The following is a 23282-nucleotide window of genomic DNA, read 5'->3' on the forward strand; positions in this document are numbered from 1 at the left end:
ATTTATACAAGTACAAGCCTTGAGTCTAAGCTTATAACAGAATCTTTTATTTAGACAATATTAATAAGCTTTTAACACAGATTTGAGGTAGGATCATGAAAAAGATCATATTCTAAATTAAAGCCTGAATTCGAAATGTTTCCAGTGATGACGGACTCTGTATGACCCATGGAGTCCTCTGCTTACCTAACAATGAAAAAGATCTGTGTGAGGGTTTAGATTACTTTATATGCAAAATGAGTTTATTTTATTACTGCCAAAATATTTTAGTTTTATTAAAGTATAATTTTTAATACTTTTAAAAAGTAGTCATTTTTTGGTGTTATATTTTAAGAGGTTAATATTTAAATATTGTATTGAGCTAATACCTTAGAGTACTTTTGCTTCTGATGCATTTCAAGCTTTAATGAAAAATGCATCACTGTTTTTCTTCAATTACTTTTTTTTTTTTTTTTTTTTTGCGGTACGTGGGCCTCTCACTGTTGTGGCCTCTCCCGTTGCGGAGCATAGGCTCCGGACGCGCAGGCTCAGCGGCCATGGCTCACAGGCCTAGCTGCTCTGCGGCATGTGGGATCTTCCCGGACCGGGGCACGAACCCGTGTCCCCTGCATCGGCAGGCAGACTCTTAACGACTGCGCCACCAGGGAAGCCCCTGGGGCTTATTTTTAAATAGTCAAATATTTGTTCTATCCGTTATAAATCCTAAAATAAAAGTTGTCAAAGTACACTTCCAGCAGCTTTTCTTATAAAAGTTGTAGTGTCAAAAATGTAATTTTTTAAATGTAATTCTTATCTCATAATAGGAAGTTAGTAAAAGACTTGTACACTTATCGACCAGTGCTATTTTGTCACCTGCTTGCGAATCAGTACATTTTATATCCCAGCTTTGATATATACACACACACGTGACAGACCAAAACATTTAGTCCCATTTTGCTGCTAGAAGGTCAAAAATCAGAGAAGTTGGGGGGGAAAAGCCTTTACTGTAGTTTTATGTCAGCTCAAATTCTTTATGGAATGAGAGAGGGCATTTCTTCTTTATATGACTGGAAGAATGAATCTTCCCTAAAGATGAATTTCTCTTTTGCCCATCTTCAGAGGGTGTGTGGTCATGAAGGGAGAGTTTAAGCATTCCAGATCGGTCCAAGTAAATATTGCCTCATTTACTTAAAGTGGCTTGGGTATAAAAGGAAATGGCTTTGCTTTAGTTCATTTTTCATGTTGGTTGTATTTGATGTTATGTATTTGGCAGTGAAAACATTCAGTATTCTTCTCAGCATATTTATGAAAATCATATCTTAAAATCCCAGCTATTTACATTAAAACGATTGTTTCTTTTCTCAATGATTTATAGATGAAACCAGCCTGTATAAAAGCCCTTACTCGTATATTTAAAATATCTGATCAAGATAATGATGGTACTCTCAATGATGCTGAACTCAACTTCTTTCAGGTAGCCTTTTATTTCAGATATTTGTGTATCTTGGTCTTTTTTTGCTGAGAAGAGAAAAAATTTATTGGCTTGAACAATGGTATTTTGATAAACATGCATCTCTTTCATGTAAAAACTCTCTTTCACATCAGGCTATTTAATCTTTACCTAGGGGATAAAACTCTCTTATGCTTAGGAGTTGAGGGGACTCCGAGAGTGTCATTTCATGGTGTACAGTGGGTTTATTAAGGATGACTTGAAGTCTGAACTTTGAATTATTTTTCTTTCTCAGTTTTGTATAACATAGCTACACAAAGAGCTCTGTGTTTTAGGAACATGATGGGGAGAGTAGGGAAAACATGTCCTAAGTATGACATGTTTTACTTAATACAAAGTAGAGACTCTGCTAATTCAGAATATGTTTCCTTTGGTTGCAACTCTTTGATTTAATGTTGCTTTGTGGATTAATACTTGTACTATTTGTGGGTTTAATGCTGATTTGTTTTTAACTTTATTTTTATGTTTTTTGCTAGAGAATTTGTTTCAACACTCCGTTAGCTCCTCAGGCTCTAGAAGATGTCAAAAATGTAGTCAGAAAACATATAAGTGATGGTGTGGCTGATAGTGGATTGACACTGAAAGGTGGGTGAATGGTGCTTTTTCCCCCTTTTGAATTTAATATTTTCAAAATTTAGCAGAAGGCAAAAGTCTATAGTATTATCTATATTTAGGGAAATGTTTATATTTACTAATATACCTAAAATCTAACCTGGATGTTTAAGAGTTGGAAGAGGCAGACGTTGGTGGGGATAATTATCTTTACTGTGAGTGTAAATTAGAGGCAGGGAAATTGATTGGGTCTCAGGAGTGCAGAGGTCCATCTGAGGGTAAGAGATTTCAGAAACAAATTTATCTTAAAATTAAAATGATTTCATTTGTTTTATCATATAACCATGTGAATGTCAGTATATTCCTTGGGATATGTTTTTGGCCCTTTCATGTAGTGCCATCTCTTGCTGACCTGGGTGTATCTGTGAAATGATTCTGAAATCAACTCTTTGAGACACTTGTGAGCATTGTTTTGGTTTGACCTTCCATATGCAAAACTAGTACACATATGTTCAGGAGTCTAGCTCTTGCCGTTATGTGTTACATGCTTTTCTTCCATGTGACTCTACCCATTTTCACATCAGCTATATTTACTGATTTATTTTATTTCAGGTTTTCTTTTTTTACACACACTTTTTATTCAGAGGGGGAGACATGAAACTACTTGGACTGTGCTTCGACGATTTGGTTATGATGACGATCTGGATTTGACACCTGAATATTTATTTCCCTTGTATGTACCTTTGGCTTCTAATTGATTTCACTTGCCAGTATTTTAAAGTTTTTATTTAGCACATTGATAGGTAGGCTCTGAGCTACTCAGGAATAATTTATAGATTTATAGAGCCGTTTATAGCAGGGTTTCTCAAACTCGGCACTATTGACATTTTGGACTAGATAATTCTTTATTGTAGAGCCTGTTCTACGAGTTATAGGATGTTTATTAGCACATCCTTAGATGCCGGTAGCACCTCTTCCCCCAGTCGTGACAGCCAAAAATGTCCCCTTAGGAGTGAAGTCATCCCCAATTGAGAGCCACTGATTTATAGCATGGCTCAAACTCTTCCTCTTCTTCTAATGAAGAATACAAGTACCTTTTTAAATTCATTTTATTGAGGAAGGAGATAAAAGATGCTAGACGAACTTGTTTTTAGAGTCAAGGGATCAGAAATATATTGGTTAGCGTTTTTCTTTTCTTTAGTCCTTCTCCTCCCTAAGTTTTATAGCCTGTTCTCAGCTCAGGATAAAATAAGTATTTTTCCTAAACGACCAGTCTCTTTGTGGTTGTTTTTCTTTAGATAATGATATGTTTAAGTTTTGTATGTTTAATGATGAACCCAGCATCACCCTGAAATAGGAGACTGCCTTGCTGTAGGATGCCTCTCCCATACCCAAGGGAAGTAGGCTTTTCAGGGAAGTGACTTGCCAAGATCTGGCCTTTGAGCCTTTCGCCTTTTTTCTTCGCTTTTTCAGTAGCACGTTATCTTCATGTTCTCCTTTTTAATTTTAGCATAGCACTGCTAGCTATCCATGTAAGGGTTCAGAAAAACTTTGTTGTTGTTTTTCCTTCCCCATCATTAAGGAAGCAAAATTTCTAGTTGGATTCCTCGTCTATTAATCAGTTCTAAGTTAAAACTTCCCTTGTCAAAGTTATTAAATCTTGGCTCAAGTAATTTCCCAGGTTTTTCAATAAATATATATTGAATGAATGCATTTGTCCCAGGACTTTTTTTTATCAAGTTTTCTTTTCTGTGCCAATTTATGTGGGTAGATAGATTATACGGGAGGTTGCTTATTGCTTTCTAAAGTATGACAATAAGGAAACTCCATCTTTTATGGCTTTGTGACTTACACTAAGATCTTTTAGTTTCTTTCTGCGCTCTACCTTTAATTTTCTGTAAAGAGCCCCTTCAAAGCCACCACTTGAGTCTTCTTATTGAACTCTCTGCCCCTGTCCTTCACACTGCTGCTAGATTAATAGATATACAACATGGATTTTGCCATGTCACTTACCCTTCAAGACAGGATAAAGCCTAAGCTTCTTAACCTGGTGTAGGAGGTCATTCATGATCTGCTCACTCCAGCTCACTCCCTGCCTTCATTCTAGAAGTAAATACTAAACTATTTCTGGTCCACCAATCAGATATTGTTTCCCACTCCAGGCTTTTGCCCATGGTATTTTTACTCTCTTCCTCCCTCTCCCCCCAACCTAATTCATGTCTGTTATCCTTCAAGTCTCAATACAGGTGACAGTGTCTCTCAGCAGTGCTGACATCTTCCCATCCCCAGGGCAAAGTGTTCCCTTTTACAAGGGTTCCCCTAGCATCTGTAATTTACCCATACTCAACAGTTGCCTCATTCTGTAGAGATAGTGAGGTTATCTACTTGTGGTCTGTCTCCAGCTTGAATGTGGTTCCTTAGAGGTAGGGAGCCTGTCTTGTTTTTATGTCCCCAGTACCTCTGTGCATTTGATAAATGTTTATTGACTCGAATTTAGGGTGTGTCAAATGTCAAATCAGGCAGAAATAACATCTCTTCACATCATTTTCAATACATTACAATGTTGACATTGTTTAAAGCTCATAATTTTGACTTATAATTGGTTTGTAGGAAGAACAACCCATTACAGTTTAATCAGTATTGTCTGTGAATTTTTTAATACAACCTGCCCTTCAGATAGTTAAGAAAACTGTCACGTTGGATTGAGCACTATTATGACTCTTCTGAGAATTGCCATACCGCTGCAGTGACTTTCCCTGGGCAAGTCTAAATGGCTACAGAAAACATGTTCTGTAAATGCTGTCATCCTACAAAAATACTTGTTGCAATTTCATGTTCATTTCTCCAGTTAAGTTTTAATATTTGGTTAATGATTTATTTTACTTTTTTTTTTCATCAACAGGCTAAAAATACCTCCTGATTGCACTACTGAATTAAATCATCACGCATATTTGTTTCTCCAAAGTACTTTTGACAAGCATGATTTGGTAAGCTTTTAGCTGCAGTTTTCCATGATATATGATAAAATATTTTCCTGTGAATGATGTAACTCTGATCCCTGAGCTATTGGGCATTCCTGTCACATAGCCAAAAATTACCCAAACTTTCTTAAACTAGCAAAGATACTTTCTCATATTATTTACTTTATTATTTTCTCAAGACGAAAAAGTCTAGTTTCTGATAGACCCTTGCATAGGTTTCCTTATATATGTGTAAGGAGTTTTCTTGATAAAATGTAAAATTTCTTTTCATTTGTTAGTTTTTAGAAACATAGCTTTACTTGATTAGGGGGCTCTTGCATCTGGGAATTATCCTCTTAGATATCTAAGTGTTATGTATACTTTCTTGTGTATCTTCAGGATAGAGACTGTGCTTTGTCACCTGATGAGCTTAAAGATTTGTTTAAAGTTTTCCCTTACATACCTTGGGGGCCAGATGTGAATAACACAGTTTGTACGAATGAAAAAGGCTGGATAACCTACCAGGGATTCCTTTCCCAGTGGACGTGAGTATAGAGCTCACTTCTTTCCTCTAGAGTTACAGCTAGTTTGAAATTATGGTGCATTACATTCATCATTTTGTATATTTGTCAGATCTTGTGAAGTGCTTCAATGATAGCTGCCTGTGAGCAGGATTTATAGTGCTGCTGCTACCTCTGAGATGAACTATAGATGTTCTATAAATTTATCAGGAAGGGATGTGTTTGCTTTTGGATGAGGTACAGGGAAACAGTAATAAGTCATATAAAAATGGAAGTAAATTTTAATACTTAAAAATTTTTTATTGGAGTATAGTTGATTTACAGTGTGTTTTAATACTTTTGATTAAGGGAAACATCATTGTTATTGTACAAATCTTGTATTTTCAGAATATGGGGAGAGCATATTTTACTTGACACTGAATTCTTACTTTGAGGGTTTTTTTTTTGTTGTTGTTTGTTTTCAGTGAACTCTTAGACTTAGTGAGGGTGTCTGCAGTCTTGTTGACCTATTGTCTAGGGTGCTAAAAAAATTCTCTGGTTGTGCATAATGACATAATTACTTTAGCCTTGGCAAAAATAACTTTCTCAACACCAGGATCTGTTCTTTTTTCAGATCATACGAAAGGCTAACTATTTTCAAGTGTCTTTTAGCCTTTCAGTTATTTTTTTCACTTTTTGCAAACCTTTTCAGATTTAATTATCATTAAGTCCTTAACTAGCCAGTATTTGCAGTACAATATGTAACTTGGGAAGCAAATAATATAAAATATCCCTGCTCTAGATCTTACCAGCTGCTCACTGCTCATCTGTGTGGCCTTGCTCTCTCCGGGCAGGTGGAATAGATACAGGAGCCCCTTCCACCCCACATCTTGCATTCTCCTCCCTTTCATTTCTGCCCTAAGGATGTCACTGTAGGAAAAGCCATGGTTGGGCACATGGGAAATTAAAGCAGTCTGACAAAAATTATCTGGGTCTAGTGGTAAAATTATTTGAGCTGTTGTAATTGTTTTTAAAATAAATATTCATTTAGGAACTTTTCACATTTTAAACTCTTCCCTTTCCTAGGCTCACGACCTATTTAGATGTGCAGCGATGCCTGGAGTATTTGGGCTATCTAGGCTATTCAATATTGACTGAGCAAGAGTCTCAAGCTTCAGCCATCACAGGTAAGTATCTGAATGCTATTTAATTAGAAAAAAATTTTTTTTAGGATTCCAGTTTCATATGTAAAAAGAGTAAAAATAAATGCATCTTCATTAGTCTTCCATGTCTATACTATTTCTTTTCCCTTGATTTGGTAATCACTTTTGAGGTAAGCTGCTTGATTTAATTGTTTATCAAAAAGGAAAGAGTAGAGGTTTTACCTCTAGTCTCCTCCTGAGGGTACTTCATTGATGAAAATCAGGGAGGGCTATGGGCATGAAAAGTATTTACCAGTCTATCTTGTGTTTTAATTTTCTTTAAACATTAAAAACAGTGCCTATTAACACATGATCCTGGTATTCAACTGATTGTACATCTCTCGGTTTTATAACCTTTTTCCACATTAAAAAATCTTTCACATATCTTGTAATGTTAACCAGGCATTCTTGCCAGGCAATGTGCTCCACTTAAAGAAAACCCATAGATATAATATGAAATAACAAATTAGGGAACTGATCATTTCAAGAAGTTCTTATATCCTGATTTGTGGGGAAAAATGCCATATCTTATAGGACGCCCCATTACAGGAAGACAGCCTTTGTGAAATTGACAGAGCAAGTACCCTTCAAAGTACTTAACCAGTTAGACAGTATTTAATGCAGCACCAAAGACTAAGGAACTAATTAGCCAGCATGAGGTTCTTTCACTCAACAAAATATTGTGGCCATATTTCTATAATCAATAAGTATACTAATATATCTATAATATTTATAATATTATATCTTTAATATTAGATAAAGTATCGTCATATGGATATTCTATAACTTAACTACCCCATAATTATTATCTGTTTTTTATCACTTTCAGGTTTTTTTGCTATAAATAGTGCCTCTTGGTGAGCTTTCTTGTAGTTGAATCTTTGGGTATAGTTAAAGGAGGTCTCTTTACCTCAAGAAGAGATGCCTCGGGCTTCCCTGGTGGCGCAGTGGTTGAGAGTCCGCCTGCCGTTGCAGGGGACATGGGTTCGTGCCCCGATCCGGGAAGATCCCACATGCCGCGGAGTGGCTGGTCCCGTGAGCCATGGCCGCTGAGCCTGCGCGTCCGGAGCCTGTGCTCCGCAACGGGAGAGGCCACAACAGTGAGAGGCCCGCATACCGCAAAAAAAAAAAAAGAAGACATGCCTCATTGCTCTGCTGATACAACATTGTTTTCAGGGCTGCCTCTTTTACAGATTTACCTTAGAAAGGCCAGTTAACCCTAGCGTGCATATCCTCTTCCCATTTATAGACCCAAGAGAGTGCAGTTTTGAGATAGCATCTTTTAGTTTATAATTTGTTATGACAATAATTTATAACAGAAAAAAAGATGGGATATAGTATTGGCTGTATTCATTGTAATTTTCATTCATTTTTCAGATATCATTTTGTTATGTAAACATACTACTTATTTTATGATGAAATGAATATCATTTGGTTACTAGAAGTTTACAGCCGACTTTCAGAAATGCATCTTTTTCACTAAGTGGGGCCCTTCTGTATTATATTTTGTACTTTATTTCACATACCACTTGACTACTGTACAGTATGTTTATTGATCGAACACTTTGTAAAAATGATAAATAGCAATACCCTATTTTGCAGAATGTGAAATGAAGGCTCAGTAAATCTAAGCAGTACATAATTAGCTTTTTTTTTCTTTTTAGTAACAAGAGATAAAAAGATAGACCTTCAGAAAAAACAGACTCAAAGAAATGTGTTCCGATGTAATGTAATTGGGATGAAAAACTGTGGGAAAAGTGGAGTTCTTCAGGCTCTTCTTGGAAGAAACTTAATGGTGAGAGTTCTCAAGAAATAGAGCTATACTCAACAGATTTTTATAGTCACTGAGTTTACATAATTTTTTCATAACCATTTACCCTTTTAGATGATTAGTAGAACTGAGTGACCTATGTATAATAGTAAGGTACAACTAAAGTGTAACAATAATCTCATTGAACTAGCTTTATCTTTGCTTCATTGATGTTAGCTATCATTTGTCTTTTTTTTTTTTAAACAGCTTTTAGCTGGGGGTTAAATAAATACACATATGAAAGCATCAAACACAGTGCTTGGCATGAAGTAAATGTACAGTGAATATTTTGAACCGAATACTGATACCTAATTCTGACTACTGACTTGAGTAAGGAGATTGACATATTTGTAGATGAAATAGCAGGCCAAATTATAGTGTAAGGAGAATCGCCAGCAGGTGGCTCTGGAATACACTTTCAGTGATATTGTTTACTTCCTTTTCAGCTACTGCTTTCCCTGTATGCAGAACAAATGCATCTTTTATTTTATACCTTAAGAACTAAGAAACAAAATCAATATCCCCTTTGTATTGATAAATAATACATAGTGTAGGGAAGAATGTCCTTTTTTTGGTAACACACCATACATGCAGAGCGCATGTGTTGATGGAAACTAGTTCCTGTAATACTATAAATACTGAGATGTTTTTGGTTGTTTTCAGAGGCAGAAGAAAATTCGTGATGACCATAAATCATACTATGCAATTAACACTGTTTATGTATACGGACAAGAGAAATACTTGTTGGTAAGAAATTTTCTGGCATATAAAGATTATTAATTATTGGGTACATTTTAAATGACTCTTTGAAAACATAATTAGATTTAATTTAATGGTTTTTGTGTGATTTATTTTTTTACCTGGTTTATTCATTAGAATTAATTTTAATTCCCTTGATCCATGTGGTGATTACATGGGTGTAGATATAAGTAAAAATTCATCTATCTGTGTGCTTAATTGTATGTTATACCACCATAAGAAAGTTAAAAAAAAATTAAATCCTCTTTGGTCTTTCTTCCACTTTTATTTTTAAAAATTATGTCCTCTATTGTTGACTAGAAATTAGTTTGAAGACCTTTGTGCAGGTGTGGGGTAGTTTAATCTGTAATTGAATCAGGTTGTATCTATTTAGCAGGGAGGAGTGTATTTAACAAGTGTGGTAGCCTAAAAAATGATGGAAAGAATGGTATGACTGAAAAGATAATATGAAATAGTAAAAAGAGGTTTTATGTTCTTTTTGGATCCAGTCTGATTTGGGTTTGAATGCTGGTCCACCACTGATCAGCTGTGTGACCTCAGGCAAATTGCTTATTCTCTGAGTCTGAGTCTCTTATTAAGTTAACTAATATGAGAAGCTCCTGACAAAAAATAGGTACTAAAGAAAGTTCATTCCCTTTTTTTTTCTTTTTGGAAGTAGTTTATTCTGCTAGACAGATAATCACGTTGAATTTTATGCATATTTTGCTCTTTATGATAAAAGTTCTTTGTCAGTTTCTTGTTAAACCTGTTTATCTCTCATTCTTCTCCTAAGTATAATTCTGTATATTGGGTACTCAGTAAATCTTGCTGATTGTTAACTTTCCAGTTTTATTGTTACAACCATTCATTGCAAATTGATGTCTTTCATGTCTCTGAATATCCATGCTCTAATAGTGTTTTATTTGGAATATATTGAGTCACCTCTGACTTTACACTTCCCTTTTCTTCTCCTCAACAAAGAAGCACTATCTTATATAGCTCAGTACTGAATTTTACGCTTGTTGGATCATTATCATATCACAGATGGGATGTTTCTTTAGAGATTTTATAATAAACATTGAAAAAGAGTAGGCAGTGAAGTAGAACAAAATAACCTTAATGTACCGTCCTTTGCTTTGTGGTTTGTTTGTTTGTTTTTTTTCCTTTGTGTTTTTGATTGGGGAGGAAAGGTGGTGTGGTAAAAAGAAAAAAGCCTTGGGAATCATATCTGAGTTCAATTTTTGGTCTGATGACTAGTTAGTTGTGCTATCTTTGGCAGTTGACCTAATCTCTTTAGCCTGTTTTCTTATCTATAGTATATAGAGAATGCATGTAAAGGGCCTGCCTAGCACACTTTAGTCACTCACTAAATGTTAGTTTCTGTAGGACCTTAATCACCATTTTTCATCTTCAAAAATCAGAAACTACTTGTTTATCTATATGTCTTACTTCCAAAAATAGTCTGAAAATTTATGCTTAACTAGTATTTTTAAATTAGGAAGTCAAGTTAAGCACATAATAAAACATCATGACTTTAATTTTACATCAGTGTTATGATACTTATGTTTCTGTCTTTTTCTTTTTACAAGTTGCATGATATCTCAGAATCGGAATTTCTAACTGAGGCTGAGATCCTTTGTGATGTTGTATGCCTGGTATATGATGTCAGTAACCCTAAATCCTTTGAATACTGTGCCAGGATTTTTAAGGTTTGTTGCTCTTTTGGTCTAAAACCAAGTTTAACTTTATAAGGAGTTTAATGGAATTGTAATGTGGTGTTTTCTAACCAGGGAAATGCAAGAAAATTATTTGTGGAGCTTTTCAGAAATACATACATTTGTGTCCTATCCCTAAAGGTTCTGGTTTCATTCTGAGGTGGTAGAGTCGCAGACATCTGTATTTTTAAAAGTACTTTTTTCCACGTGTGACTCTGATGTGCGTTCCTGGTTAAGAACCTCTGCATTAATGGAAGGTCTTAGGAGTGCACATGGATTATATGTTGCCCGTTATACCAAGAATAATAATAGAGCAAGGGGATAAACCAGAGGCTTGAAAAGTTATCAGTTACTTTGAGATTATCAACAAGATTCAGTAAGAGTAAAAAAACTGTATGTACGAAGGAATTTACTCTAGCATTGTTTTTAATAGCAAAAACCTGGAAATAATCCAAATGTCTAACAATAGGAGGATATTTACCAAATTGAGACAAAATGATCCTATGAAATTTATGTAGCCATTAAAAATAATGGTTTTGAATTCTGAAAACATGGAAAATTCAGTATTATATTTTTAAATGGTTATGTCCAGCATGACTACAACTATGTAAACATATATATATGCATGTGCTTAAGGACTAAAGGTAATATCAAAAAATGAAAATAGTGTGCTTTAGGAGGGAGAATTTAGGTAGATTTCTTTTTATTTCAAAGTATTGTTTCTTTTTGAAAAAAAATTTTTTTTTTCAAATTGTAGTGAATTTGAAGAATTGTTATATTGTTACCAGCATTAGAAAAGTGGCCCTGGTCTTATTATGCTACTGACCTAGACAACTGCCAGTCTTTGCCTCTTAGTTTACTTTCTCCCTGAAACTGTTGATGCTTTGCCTATCTAGAGAAAATTTTTAGTGCCCATTTAATTAAGTTTAGTAATTTTTGAACTTGTCATCAGATTTTGATTTCACTTTTTACTCTGTAGCAACACTTTATGGACAGCAGAATACCTTGCTTAATCGTAGCTGCAAAGTCAGACCTGCATGAAGTCAGACAAGAATATAGCATTTCACCTACTGATTTCTGCAGGAAACACAAAATGCCTCCACCACAAGCCTTCACTTGCAATACTGCTGATGCACCCAGTAAAGACATCTTTGTTAAATTGACAACAATGGCCATGTACCCGTAAGTACTTGCTCTGCCATGATTTTCGTTTTGCATGGTTTGTGGTAACATTGCATGCCTTTATTAGCCATGAGGGTGGAATCTCTGTCACATAGAAGTTGTTCAGCAACAGAAAGAGACTTTGTAATGAGAAGGGACAAGTTTGAGTAAATGCAGGTTTGGTTTGGGTACCAGAAGAAAATTATATCACTGGTGCTTCTGATAATATTTGACTATATTTGAGCAGGCTGTAACTATCTTAATAGGATAGTGCAATAAAACTCAGCCTCTCACCCATCATTAAAAAGATAGTCTTACTGCAATAAAATGGAATTGACATCATGCTAATAAGGCATTTCCATAGGAACAAAAAGTTAACTTTTATATTTTTTCTGCTGATTAATTGACCTTGAGTATGTGAAGGATTCTAAAATCGTTTATGAATTTATGTTTAAATTATGGGTATGTTTGAGTTCAGGATATAATGTCTTTTTTTAGTGCTATAAAAAGTAGTTGTAATTGGGATTCCTTCTATATAAATGTTTTATGTTAAGTGTTATGAGCCACAAATTTTATGTACATTTATTGTATATCTCTACATGCATATGCACAAGCACATAACTGTGGTCATCTTTGTAGTTTACTAACTGCCTTAAAATTGCATGGTTCTTAATGGCATTCTCCTCAAGTACGGTGTTTGTATAAATTCTGTTTTGTGATAAGATAGTTTTTCAGGCAGTGCGTTTCTCAGGACTTTACAGTTTATTCTATTTATTATTATGTTATTCTCTAAATTATTTTTCTTCTTATGAAAAGTACAGTATAACATAGAGTAATACTCAAAAATTGCTACAAGCTAATAAGATTTTTCAAAAGGTTGTTAATTTGTACGGATTTTTCAAATCAGTTAACTTGATTGCTGTTCCATTAACTAGTACTTTAAAAAAAATGCAGCAAACCCTTGAAATTCTATTTGTATTGGAAGAGAAGTCATTCCTTCCTATTACTGTTAGATAAGCAAAACCTTACTTTTTATGTTTACCTTTGCTTTAAAACTTTCATGTATGTTATCTACAGAGAGGATCATTACAGAGACAGACTCTCCCGAGACATGGGCAACACTGATAGAATAGAGAATTTGAGAAAAATCTGGGTCTTTCTAAAAACTGCTTTGTAAGTTACTTTTTCTTTATGGCTTCTATGGCATTTTGTTGACATTTTCTTATAGATGACCAAATCTTTTTCTCCATAATTCACATTTAGTAATTATCCAGAAACGCACTGCTTGTCAGGCTTACTGCCTAACTGTATACTATGGTGTCTTTCTTTTTAATATGTAAATGCACTGTCTTAATCTTGTAAATAACTGCAACTGTGTTTTTAGATCTGCATCTTTAAAATTTTACTGCAATATGTGTGAGTGTGTGTGTGTGTATATGATAAATGTACATACATGGACACTTGTTTTTATGGTTAATCCGAAACTACTTCTCATGAAGCATCTCCCTGTTGCTAAGCATACTTTGCATCCCTCCTTTTTGGTGGGTGGAGCCTGTATATGTTGAAGAGTCAGATTCAACTTATAAAATAACAGATGGATTCCAGTATGACAGCTGGCAGTGACTTAGTAGCAGTGATATGTTCATCATCACAAGTCAGATTTTAAAATGGAATGTCTTGAGCCTGTAAGAGTCTTTTAAAAAATTAATTCTTGTTTTTCTTCATGTTGGGAATTAGGCATTATTGGGATGCTGCTAATCTCCACAACCATGCCACGGTGTGCTGTGGTCTCATCAGATCTCACAAGCTAAGCCAAGTCAGATTGGGCCAGTCCATTGACTGAGAAGCCTCTAAAAAATGTTCAGGTGTTACAGGAAGTGATGTAATTGATTCTTCAGGTGGCGCTCTTCTGAGTGGGTTCTGCGCCAGTACCTCTCCAGGGGTGGTGTGATGGCCTTGTATGTCTGAGTGGCTCTGACCACTGAGCAGTCATTGGAGACCCCCTACTTTGGTTGTTAGAGTGGAGGTGAAATGGGCTGCCCCACGTGCCTGTACCAACTAGTGCAACTCACTCAACCAGAAAGGAGTCAGAAAGCCTCCCTAAATTTCATATCTAATATCAATTGGATCCATTGTTGATTTTTTACACCCTTACCCAGAGTTTCATATTATCGTACTTAGCTGGTGTGTTTTGCTAGCAGACGAAATTAACCCTATATTTTGGGTTCAAGTAGAAATTTATGAAGCACTTTGATTTCCTTTGGGAGCCATGGTGCTTGATGAATTAAAGACGATGTTGTTCATACCTCCTCAGGGTTGAACATACTCGTCTTTTGACTCTTTTGTGTATTTGTCACTCTTCTCCTTCCTGGTTTTCAGGCATGTGTATACACTGAGGGAGGAGGAGGGGATGGTTATTTAAATGCTAGCAAACTCTGACCTTTTGGTGGGTGCTGTGGCTTACCCAGTTTTTCTTTTATTAATTTAGATGAGGGTGCCATCTATTGCTGTGCATATTTATTCCACTAAAACCCTTGTACTGATAATTCTATCCTCCCTCCAAAAAAGCAAAAGTGTTAGCTGATTTTCCTTAGATTTTCTATAGGGAGGGAGGAGGGAGCTATTGCTGTTCATTATATTTTTGGTAAATGTGGAATTCTGCACAACTTTAGCATGCCCCACGCTGTCCTTTTCCTTAGTGTTGCTTATGCCTAAATCTTTTTTTTTTAAGTTGGCACACTCTGACTTGTGCCATATTTGTAAGTAAGAACTCAACTCCTGTCCTTCTGTGTGTTTTCGCAGCCATGCCCGGTTACGCTGTATGTGCACCTGCAACAGGTGTACATTTTGCATCTGTCAGAACTTCCTCAACTCAGACTTGCTGCAATCTGTAAAGAACAAAATCTTCACTGCAGTTCTTAACAGGTTCTTAACTTTCTTTACTGGGTACCAGGCATTCTGTTAAAATACAAAAGAAAAAAGTGGTTAACTATTTATTATACAAATACTACAAAGACAACAAGCTGACTGATGCCCAACTAACTTCCACTAAAATTCTCACTATGGTGACAATGTTTAGTTCTGGAATCATCCTTAATGTTTAAAAATTAATAGATATATTTAGGGGACTATAAAGTAAGATTTTAGCTTTTTTTTTATTAAGGAAGTTAAAGTATTTTTTATATTAGGGGATAATATATGTAGGGAGATTAGAAATCTTTTGGCTGAGAGTTGTAGAAATAGATTAGGGCTTTAGTAAGGAAAAGACACATTGATTCCACATGTTATACTGTACTCAGCTTGCATTCAAATAGTACAGCTTATTAAAACCATACTTATATGAGCGGTATCTTGGGTTTGAAAAACTCCTCTATTGAAATTATTTATAGTTATAATGTACTTTTACTTTTAAGTACCTGGAATGTTTTTTTGAAATGAAGGTAATAACCAACTATAAGGATTCAAAGGAATATGGAAAAGAAAAAGATCTATAGTACTAGTTTTTGAGGTCTTTACAATTGAACCCGAAACATAAAGTATGCCTAGAAAATAATATGCTTTTAAAAAAGAAAGAGAAACAACAAGAAAAAAATAGGTTGTATACATTCCCTCAGAGCAATAAACTTGGAAGGTTATGTTCTTATTCTGGTCATGCTACCTTTCTTTGTTCAAATCGATTTTACATTTTGTGAACATTTAAGAGCCTATGTAATATTAATTTGTATCTAATGTCAAATTTTTATGTGTCTATGAATGAATTACGTTTTTGAAATCATTCAGATGTCATTGGGACCAGGGCTTGATTAAGACAGATGATCAAGCTAAACAGATTTTGGTTAGAAATGGATCTTATTTGGGTTACTGTTGGGCTCTTACTGAGGGCTAGGCTCCAGCTGTACCAAATGAGTAGGATAGTTTGTGTCCACCAGCAGTGTAGGCATGGCTATTAAACAGTGAGGCTGCATCTTACGTGAGTCAGAAACGGACTCTGAAGACATTCTAAAAGAGTTTCAGTGATGTTTGGAGCACTAGTAGCTCTGGAATAAGAATGCAGCCATCATAGGTGATTGCTTTGAAGGGATCACCGCGCTCATTTGGTGGTGAAGGTCTGCCTCTGTCTTTTGAATGGCATCTTATAAAGAGTAACACAGACAGATTTGCTCATGACAACTGTCTGAGAAAGTGCAGGGCTAGTTCAAACCAGACAGCATTCAGGAGCTCCGGTGTTGGAAATGGTAGAGTTGGAAGAGATTCTAGAATTCATCTGGCCTAACCTCCCATTAGATTGCCTTCCTGTGAGCCTTCCTGATAGAGTTTAGAGATACTGTTTATCTGCTGATGGCTTTCCTCATTGGAGAAGGTTTTTGCTTTTGCCTTTTTTTTTTTTTGGACTAAAATTATTTCCCTATAACTTTCTTTCCTTTAGCTTTAGTTCTGCCCTTTAGAACAACATACGACTATTCTACTCCCTCTTCAACATAGCCTTCAGACATTTGAAGACGGCCATCATGTCTCCCCTAAATTTCTCTTCTCCAGGTAGAACATCCCCATTTCTTTCAGCCTTTTCTTAAATGGTTTAGTGACTTCATCATTCCTGGTTTTCCTCATCTGAAAGCCCCTTAGTTGTTCAGAGTACCTCTTAAAAAGTGCCACTGAGAATGGAGAACAGTGCTCCCGGTGTGATCTGACTAGTCCATAACGGTGGGCGGTCATATTCCACAGTTAGGACAGCACCTGTCTACTGCATGAATTAACTTTTTAGCAGCCCCAGCCCACTGTTGATGCATATTAATCTTGGGGTTGAAATCAGATTTTTTCATACAAAGTGCTATTAAGGCAGTGTCCCCTCCTCTCTGTGTATTTGACAGTTTTAGTTGGCTCTTTGTATCTAAATGCGGATACATATATATCTCTATTGAGTGTCACATTCTGCTTTTTGATCCATTGTTCTAGCTCAGTCATTTCAAACATTATTTCTGTCATTTGTCCCATTATATATATTTCTCGGCATTGTGTTATTTGCAAATTTGGTAGCTGTGTCTTCTTTATCTTTCAAGTTATTGATTAAAAAATAATGTTGAATACCCAGAGATTAGAGAGCGAGATTGCTCAAGCAAGCAAGCCCTTTAGTGCTCCACTAGAGAACTCTTCCCAGTGACACAGATTCAGAATTCTTGGGGAAAGATTATTCTGTCAATTAAAAATATTTTATTATCCAGCCCATGTTGTATCTTACTGTCTTATAAGAGATTTCCTGGAGGGCTCTTTTGAAATCAATATAATTTCTACCACATTCCTCTGATCCACCAATGTATTAATTTTATCTGAATAGAAAGTGACATCTATTTGGTGTCTTATTCTTGGTGAACTCACCTTGGCTCCTAGTAATTGCTGATCGCAGACCATCAGTTTTATTCTAGAAGCTCTTGATCGTTCATAATTGCAGATTGATTCGTTGTCTGCATCTTTAGTGCCAATTTTAATTTTAGGTTGGTTTAGTCAGCTTCCCAATGAAATAGGTTGGGTGTGCATTAATGGATGAGATTGCTCATCATAAATTACTCTGTACGGTGATCTTCGAAGAGAAATCAGTACATTTTGTCATATCTAATTATAAACTAGAAATAATTTAATGGTAATGTCAGTATACATCACTGATGTCTGGTAATCAAGAAGGGAAAGAATGAAAAAGATGAGGAGGAAAACCAGCATACTTTTCAGAGAACTCCTTCCTCTTCCCTGGTAGTATTTCAATAAATTATTTTATAGAAGTCCAGTGGAAATTTAGGAGCTCTATATTGAAGTTTCTTCTAATTCACAAAAGGATTATAGATGAGGTAGGTGAGGATGGAGGCCAAAAACTTAAGTACCTACAGGGTCTGGATGGATAATGTTAATGAATGAAGGTGGCCAAGGAGAAGAAATAAGAGAGGTGGGAGCTACGACAGGTCCTGTCTGCAAGAGGCAGCCACCACTCAGCTCTGGCTGTTGGTTATTGTGCAAGCGTGGTATAGCCAGGACTTCTGATTCTCTGAGACACTAGAAGTCAGGATTTTTTAGGTAAAATTTCCTGATATTTAAGTAAAGGCAATTAAATTTTAAAAATCTGAAGTACTAATCAGAACAAAGAAAGCATGTTTACAGGCCACCAGTTTGCAACTTCAGTCTTAAGACATAGCCTAAAGTTGTGAAAATGCAGGCCAGAAAAAGGTACACCTGAGGAATGAAAATGTCTCTTAAAAACACCTCCACATACAGTTTTACTCCTTTCTCTTTAATAACTTGAAAAAGTAATGGGGTTGGTGGGGTGAGAATGGAACCACTTTCCCTACCGTGTCTTGGGTTTTGGCAACCTTTTGGTGGTTGGTCACCACTGGTTTGCTGTTCTAGGTGTATCTTAATGTTACATAAACAGAAAAAGGATTCACTAATTGAGTAAAAGTCATGTAAGAATTTTTCACTGTAATTCAATAGGGACGATTCTCATTCAACAGTAAGTCTTAAGTCTTTTCATTTTAGAAATCTGCTGTGCCTAGCGTTTGATTTAGAAGTATAAATGAGCAGTTTAAAATTTTTTATTTAACCAAAAAGTTTTGTTAAATGCAAAGAAATTAATAGACAAATATTGGTACATACATGTTGGTCTCAAATTAGTACATTGTTTTAGCATGCTTGTAAAAATTTTGATCACCAAAATAGAAACTACTTCCAGAGATAATACATGTTTGGTGCCACGTTCTCCCTTTATGTCATCCTCCTACCACTTTGATTTATTCATCCAAGTACTTAAGTACCTGCTTTAGATAGGATCTTGCTGTGAGCTGGGGCAAAATATCAAGATGAAGAAGATAGAGACCTGTATTTAAATACCTTTCTAAATATTGTGTTAAATTTTTTTTTTAACTTTTGGTTATATTTTCAGTGACCTTAGTGCCTTATGCTAGCAAAGGAAGTACTATAACCTGATCATGAGAGGATCTATGCCAAATTAATTAATTTATACTTAACGCAATTTCAACAGTTCCAACATTACTGAAATTGTCCATTTTTCCCCATCTGTTTTTGACCAGAAAAGATTGTCTTTATTTTTTTAGCTTATTTACTGACACTATGTATTTTAAGTAGAAAATAGTAATAAAAATTTTTTTCTTTCCAGTTTAATTCAATGTATATTCAACATGTGAGAGAAGTGTTTAACTACATAGCTGACGTGTGACTTTGTTCTTTGGTAATTATGGTCTCAGCCTTTAGATCTGGATAGGTTTATGTTTTTCTTTGGAATAATTTATGAATAGCTGGAATTATTTGAATTTAAATACATTTGGAAGATTATTAACCTGTGGCCAGGTGATTTTAGTCTCTGGCAATGCTTTCATTTCAAATAGTGAAAATCATGTTATTGGAGAAAAATACCTTTTGATCATATTTTAATTATAAATACCTCTTAAATCTGAAGGTGTAAAATGATTATGTAGGAGTGGGCTTGATTGTTGGTTTGAACTACCCAGGATTTTAGTTTATTAAGTATTTATTATTCTGACTTTAGAACACTCCTGCTTTGCATGAGGATGTCACTGTACTGTAGTGTGTGTGCACTTTAATTTGTCCCTTCCTTTAGGTGTTCATTTTCATTTGTTTGCCTGTGCCACTTAGTCATTTTTTAACTCCTCTTGAGCCGTTTCCCAGCTGTGTTTCAGTGTATAATCCTCCCATTTTTCCTAACCTATAATTTAATCAAATTGTTAATTTTACGATTTATTATTTTGGTGTGGTTTTCTCTGGTGCATGTCTTGGTTTTAGTATTTCTTTCACCACATTTTAGTACTTGGATTAGCCGTATAGGTTATTTGTTCATGTTACTTCTTAAGTTTGGTAACAGCATCTTACTTTAGCAACAAAATGTGTAGTTCACACTGAGTATTTACCGAGACGCAAAGGTATGATGGACAAGTCGTCATACCCATTGTATTTTTTATCCTGTTTATTAATGTATTTTTAAAAATTGGATATATGTGACATTTATTTTAATCTGTTCTTTAACGACTCACTTCATTTGCCCATATTACTTTAATAATCACCTAAGTTACTCCTTCACATTGTTTGAAATCATGTTACTTAATATAGGAGCCCTGTTTTTGAAGAAAGGACTTCACTGTTGTCACGCTAAAATGAACTGTCTTTTCACAGGATTGCTTTATGAAGAGGATAGTTTCCTAGAAATCTTAATGCTATAGAGATTCTGTAGGGAATGTAAGAGTTCTCAGGATATTATGTTACAGTAAAATATTGTATTTTAAGGAAGTGCATCCTCTGTTTTAATTTCATATGAAACTTCTGTGTTCATATGAAAGGTCCTTACGAGGCTTTTCTTTGAATTTGGATACATATACATAGTCATACGTTTAAAATTATATGAGAGCTTGTGTTATAGATTCTCTTCAAGTAAGCTGCTGCTGCTTATAAATTAAAACATTTTTGCCGTTTGGTTTAGTACATTAAAGGGCACAGCAGGATGGAGTTTGCCTATTCTGACCTTTAAGTATCTGTAGTTAACATGTAGAAGACATTATGTGTTTCCCATGTATCTACAATCATCCATGAATTTTTATTCTTCTAATGCTTGGTGAAGCATTTCTTGACATTGATGCACACCTGTGTCCTTTTCCTAAGTATGTTACTGTTTAGGCATGCTCAGTTAACAGCTTCCGTATGATTTGTGTTATAGTTCATCTTTGTTGGACACTATGGTTTTATTTCTTAACCTATTTCGAGAAATAGCTTATTAAAATGTTTCATGCCTACTAGTTCAATTAGGAGAATTGTCATTGTTAAAATTATTATTAGCAGTAATGGCATTATTATTGGAGGTAAATATGAAAAAATACTTCACCAGGTGGTAGAAACATAAAGCAGGGAGAGGATAACATTCCCTTTATTATTGGTTAAATACACTGAACCAATAAAGATTTTAGTTCATGTTCTTATATTTACCATAAATTGTAGAGTTAATCAAAGCATTTTGTATGCCTTCTTTAAGGCATTCTGTGCAAAGGTACATAGGAATTTTTGTCCGTTGTTATATGCCTATGTGACCTTCATACAAAGTTTTTAATGTGCCTCTTCATTGCCTGAATTTTGAAACACTATCTTCTCTCTGCCTTGTTAAGTAGCAGCCTTAGTAATATCCAGGTCCAAACCTGTTGGTTTGCTCCCACACTTGTGTCAAAAAGCGCTTGTTGGGCTTCCCTGGTGGCGCAGTGGTTGAGAGTCCGGCTGCCGATGCAGGGGACACGGGTTCGTGCCCTGGTCCGGAAAGATCCCACATGCCGCGGAGCGGCTGGGCCCATGAGCCATGGCCGCTGGGCCTGCGCGTCCGGAGCCTGTGCTCCGCAATGGGAGAGGCCACAACAGTGAGAGGCCTGCGTACCGCAAAAAAAAAAAAAAAAAAAAAAAAAGCGCTTGTCATCTAATTGACATCTGGGCCCTCAGCACTTCTAAGACAGAAAGCCAGCATCCAGTCCACAGGAATTTTCTACCTAAGAACTCGAAAGCTGTGACAAGCTTCACACGATTTTTTTAAGGTTATATTTTAGCATTTAGTCGTTCTTTCTTATGTTCTAAAAAGAGATACTGCTGAACCTAAATTATTTTATTCTGCGTACAGTAGGGAAATGTGTGATTCTGATATATCAGTAGATTGGAAAAAAATAACCTTTTTATACACACACACACACCTGCATTGGCAAGCGGGATTTTAACCTCTGCGCCACCAGGGAACTCCCTGTATTACTTTTTTAATAGTCAAAAAAAACTTAAGAAAAAATATGCAGTAAGATATTATAATTTATTCTGAGGTGTATTATGTGAATCATTTGGCAAGAATTAAACTTTTGAATTGTGGAAGCATTCCTTTTGCTTGAGTTTATAGGCATGAACTAGGAAGCAGCCTTATGAAACTGTTACTCTGCTTCTGCTTGAGATCTGAAATGACAAACATGGCTCAGTTCTTAATACTTACAATTAAGATTGCACTGTTCTCCATTCAGGTGTTGTCAGTTAGGCAGGCACTGCAAATGTGCCATCTGTTATAAATGCGTTCTCTTCTGTAAATAGAGCCTGGTGATGTAGCTTTTAAATGCATACGGTAAAGACATAAAATAATTCTCTAAGTAGCTTTCTGTCTAAAAGTAGTTTTCCATGTCTAAAAGTATGTTAAACAACTACTATAACATCGATAGAGTCATTGAAATATATTTTATGAGTCAATGGTTGCCTTGAGTTTTAAATTAGCTGTATGTTGAACATGTATCTGTATTGTTTTTCATCTATAAATATGAACCACTGTTTTGCCTATTGAAGACTATACTATAGCTTAGGGAAAGTAATAATTACTGTCTTGAAATGCAAAAGAAAACTAAGCAATAAAGTCAGTTAGAATATATTATTTCATGAATGGTAATACTTTCTCAAAATTCAACAAAGGGAGCTAAGCTGTGTTAACAGTTTCCATATGTGAAGAATATTGATGAGAAATCATTTTGACTGATTTTAATGTCATTATAGCTAATATTAATCCTAACCCCCTTTTCCCCTAAATTAAAAAATAAGTGTAAAAATATTCTCCATTAGTGAAGATGCATGAAAATCACAGAGAGACCAAACCTGAAGCAAAACTCTAATGCACTTTTAGCCTGTGTTCTCACTTTAAGTTCTGTACATCTGCTGACTTGGAGTTGTAAACTTTGAAACTCTCATCATAGGGCCATGACAGCCTCTGAGTTTGGGATGTTTTACTCAATTTTTTTTTACAGATGTATGTTTGTAGTTTTTAGTAGTCAGAAACTAGAAGCATTTCTAAACTTCATGACTAATAGTTGTTAGCCTCATTTTGAGTAAATACTTATAGTCACCTCATATTGTCAGGTACTGCTTATAGTATTGGTTTCAAGGGCTTCTCTTAGTGTTTCAGATATACCAAGACCAGCCTCTGGGGGATACATAGAGAACGTATATAACAGCCTTAGGTTTCCTGCCTGGTATGTGAGTGTTTTAAAAGAGTATATATAGATAGATTTTTTTAAGTTTGGCAATTTTCTATAGAATAACTTTATTTTAAATATAGAAAGCATGAGATGCATCATGTAGGGTGGCAACT

The 23282-nt window shown here is 35.3% G+C and overlaps 1 protein-coding gene across 6 annotated transcripts in view; it reads left to right on the forward strand.

Moving 5' to 3' along the window:
* The window catches only part of RHOT1 (ras homolog family member T1), a 57554-nt gene that overhangs the window by 31494 nt on the left and 2778 nt on the right, over nt 1–23282 (forward strand). For 3 of the 6 annotated variants that reach the window (XR_014298317.1, XM_082679020.1, XM_082679017.1), the window contains exons 9-19: nt 1355–1453; nt 1966–2074; nt 2654–2774; nt 4944–5028; nt 5401–5546; nt 6588–6688; nt 8368–8498; nt 9177–9260; nt 10841–10960; nt 11946–12148; nt 14930–15052. Coding sequence is in view for 5 of the 6 variants with exons in the window: in XM_082679020.1 (XP_082535146.1) it covers nt 1355–1453; nt 1966–2074; nt 2654–2774; nt 4944–5028; nt 5401–5546; nt 6588–6688; nt 8368–8498; nt 9177–9260; nt 10841–10960; nt 11946–12148; nt 14930–15052 (1322 nt within the window). In the remaining variant the exon portion in view is untranslated. Of the gene's footprint in view, nt 1–1354; nt 1454–1965; nt 2075–2653; nt 2775–4943; nt 5029–5400; nt 5547–6587; nt 6689–8367; nt 8499–9176; nt 9261–10840; nt 10961–11945; nt 12149–13204; nt 13301–14929; nt 15053–23282 lie in introns of all 6 variants that reach the window. The other 3 variants (XM_082679019.1, XM_082679021.1, XM_082679018.1) reach the window with 2 other exon arrangements.

The sequence above is a fragment of the Grampus griseus genome (assembly GCF_964374135.1).
Source record: "Grampus griseus genome assembly, chromosome: 20".
NCBI classification, from domain to species: Eukaryota; Metazoa; Chordata; class Mammalia; order Artiodactyla; family Delphinidae; genus Grampus; species Grampus griseus.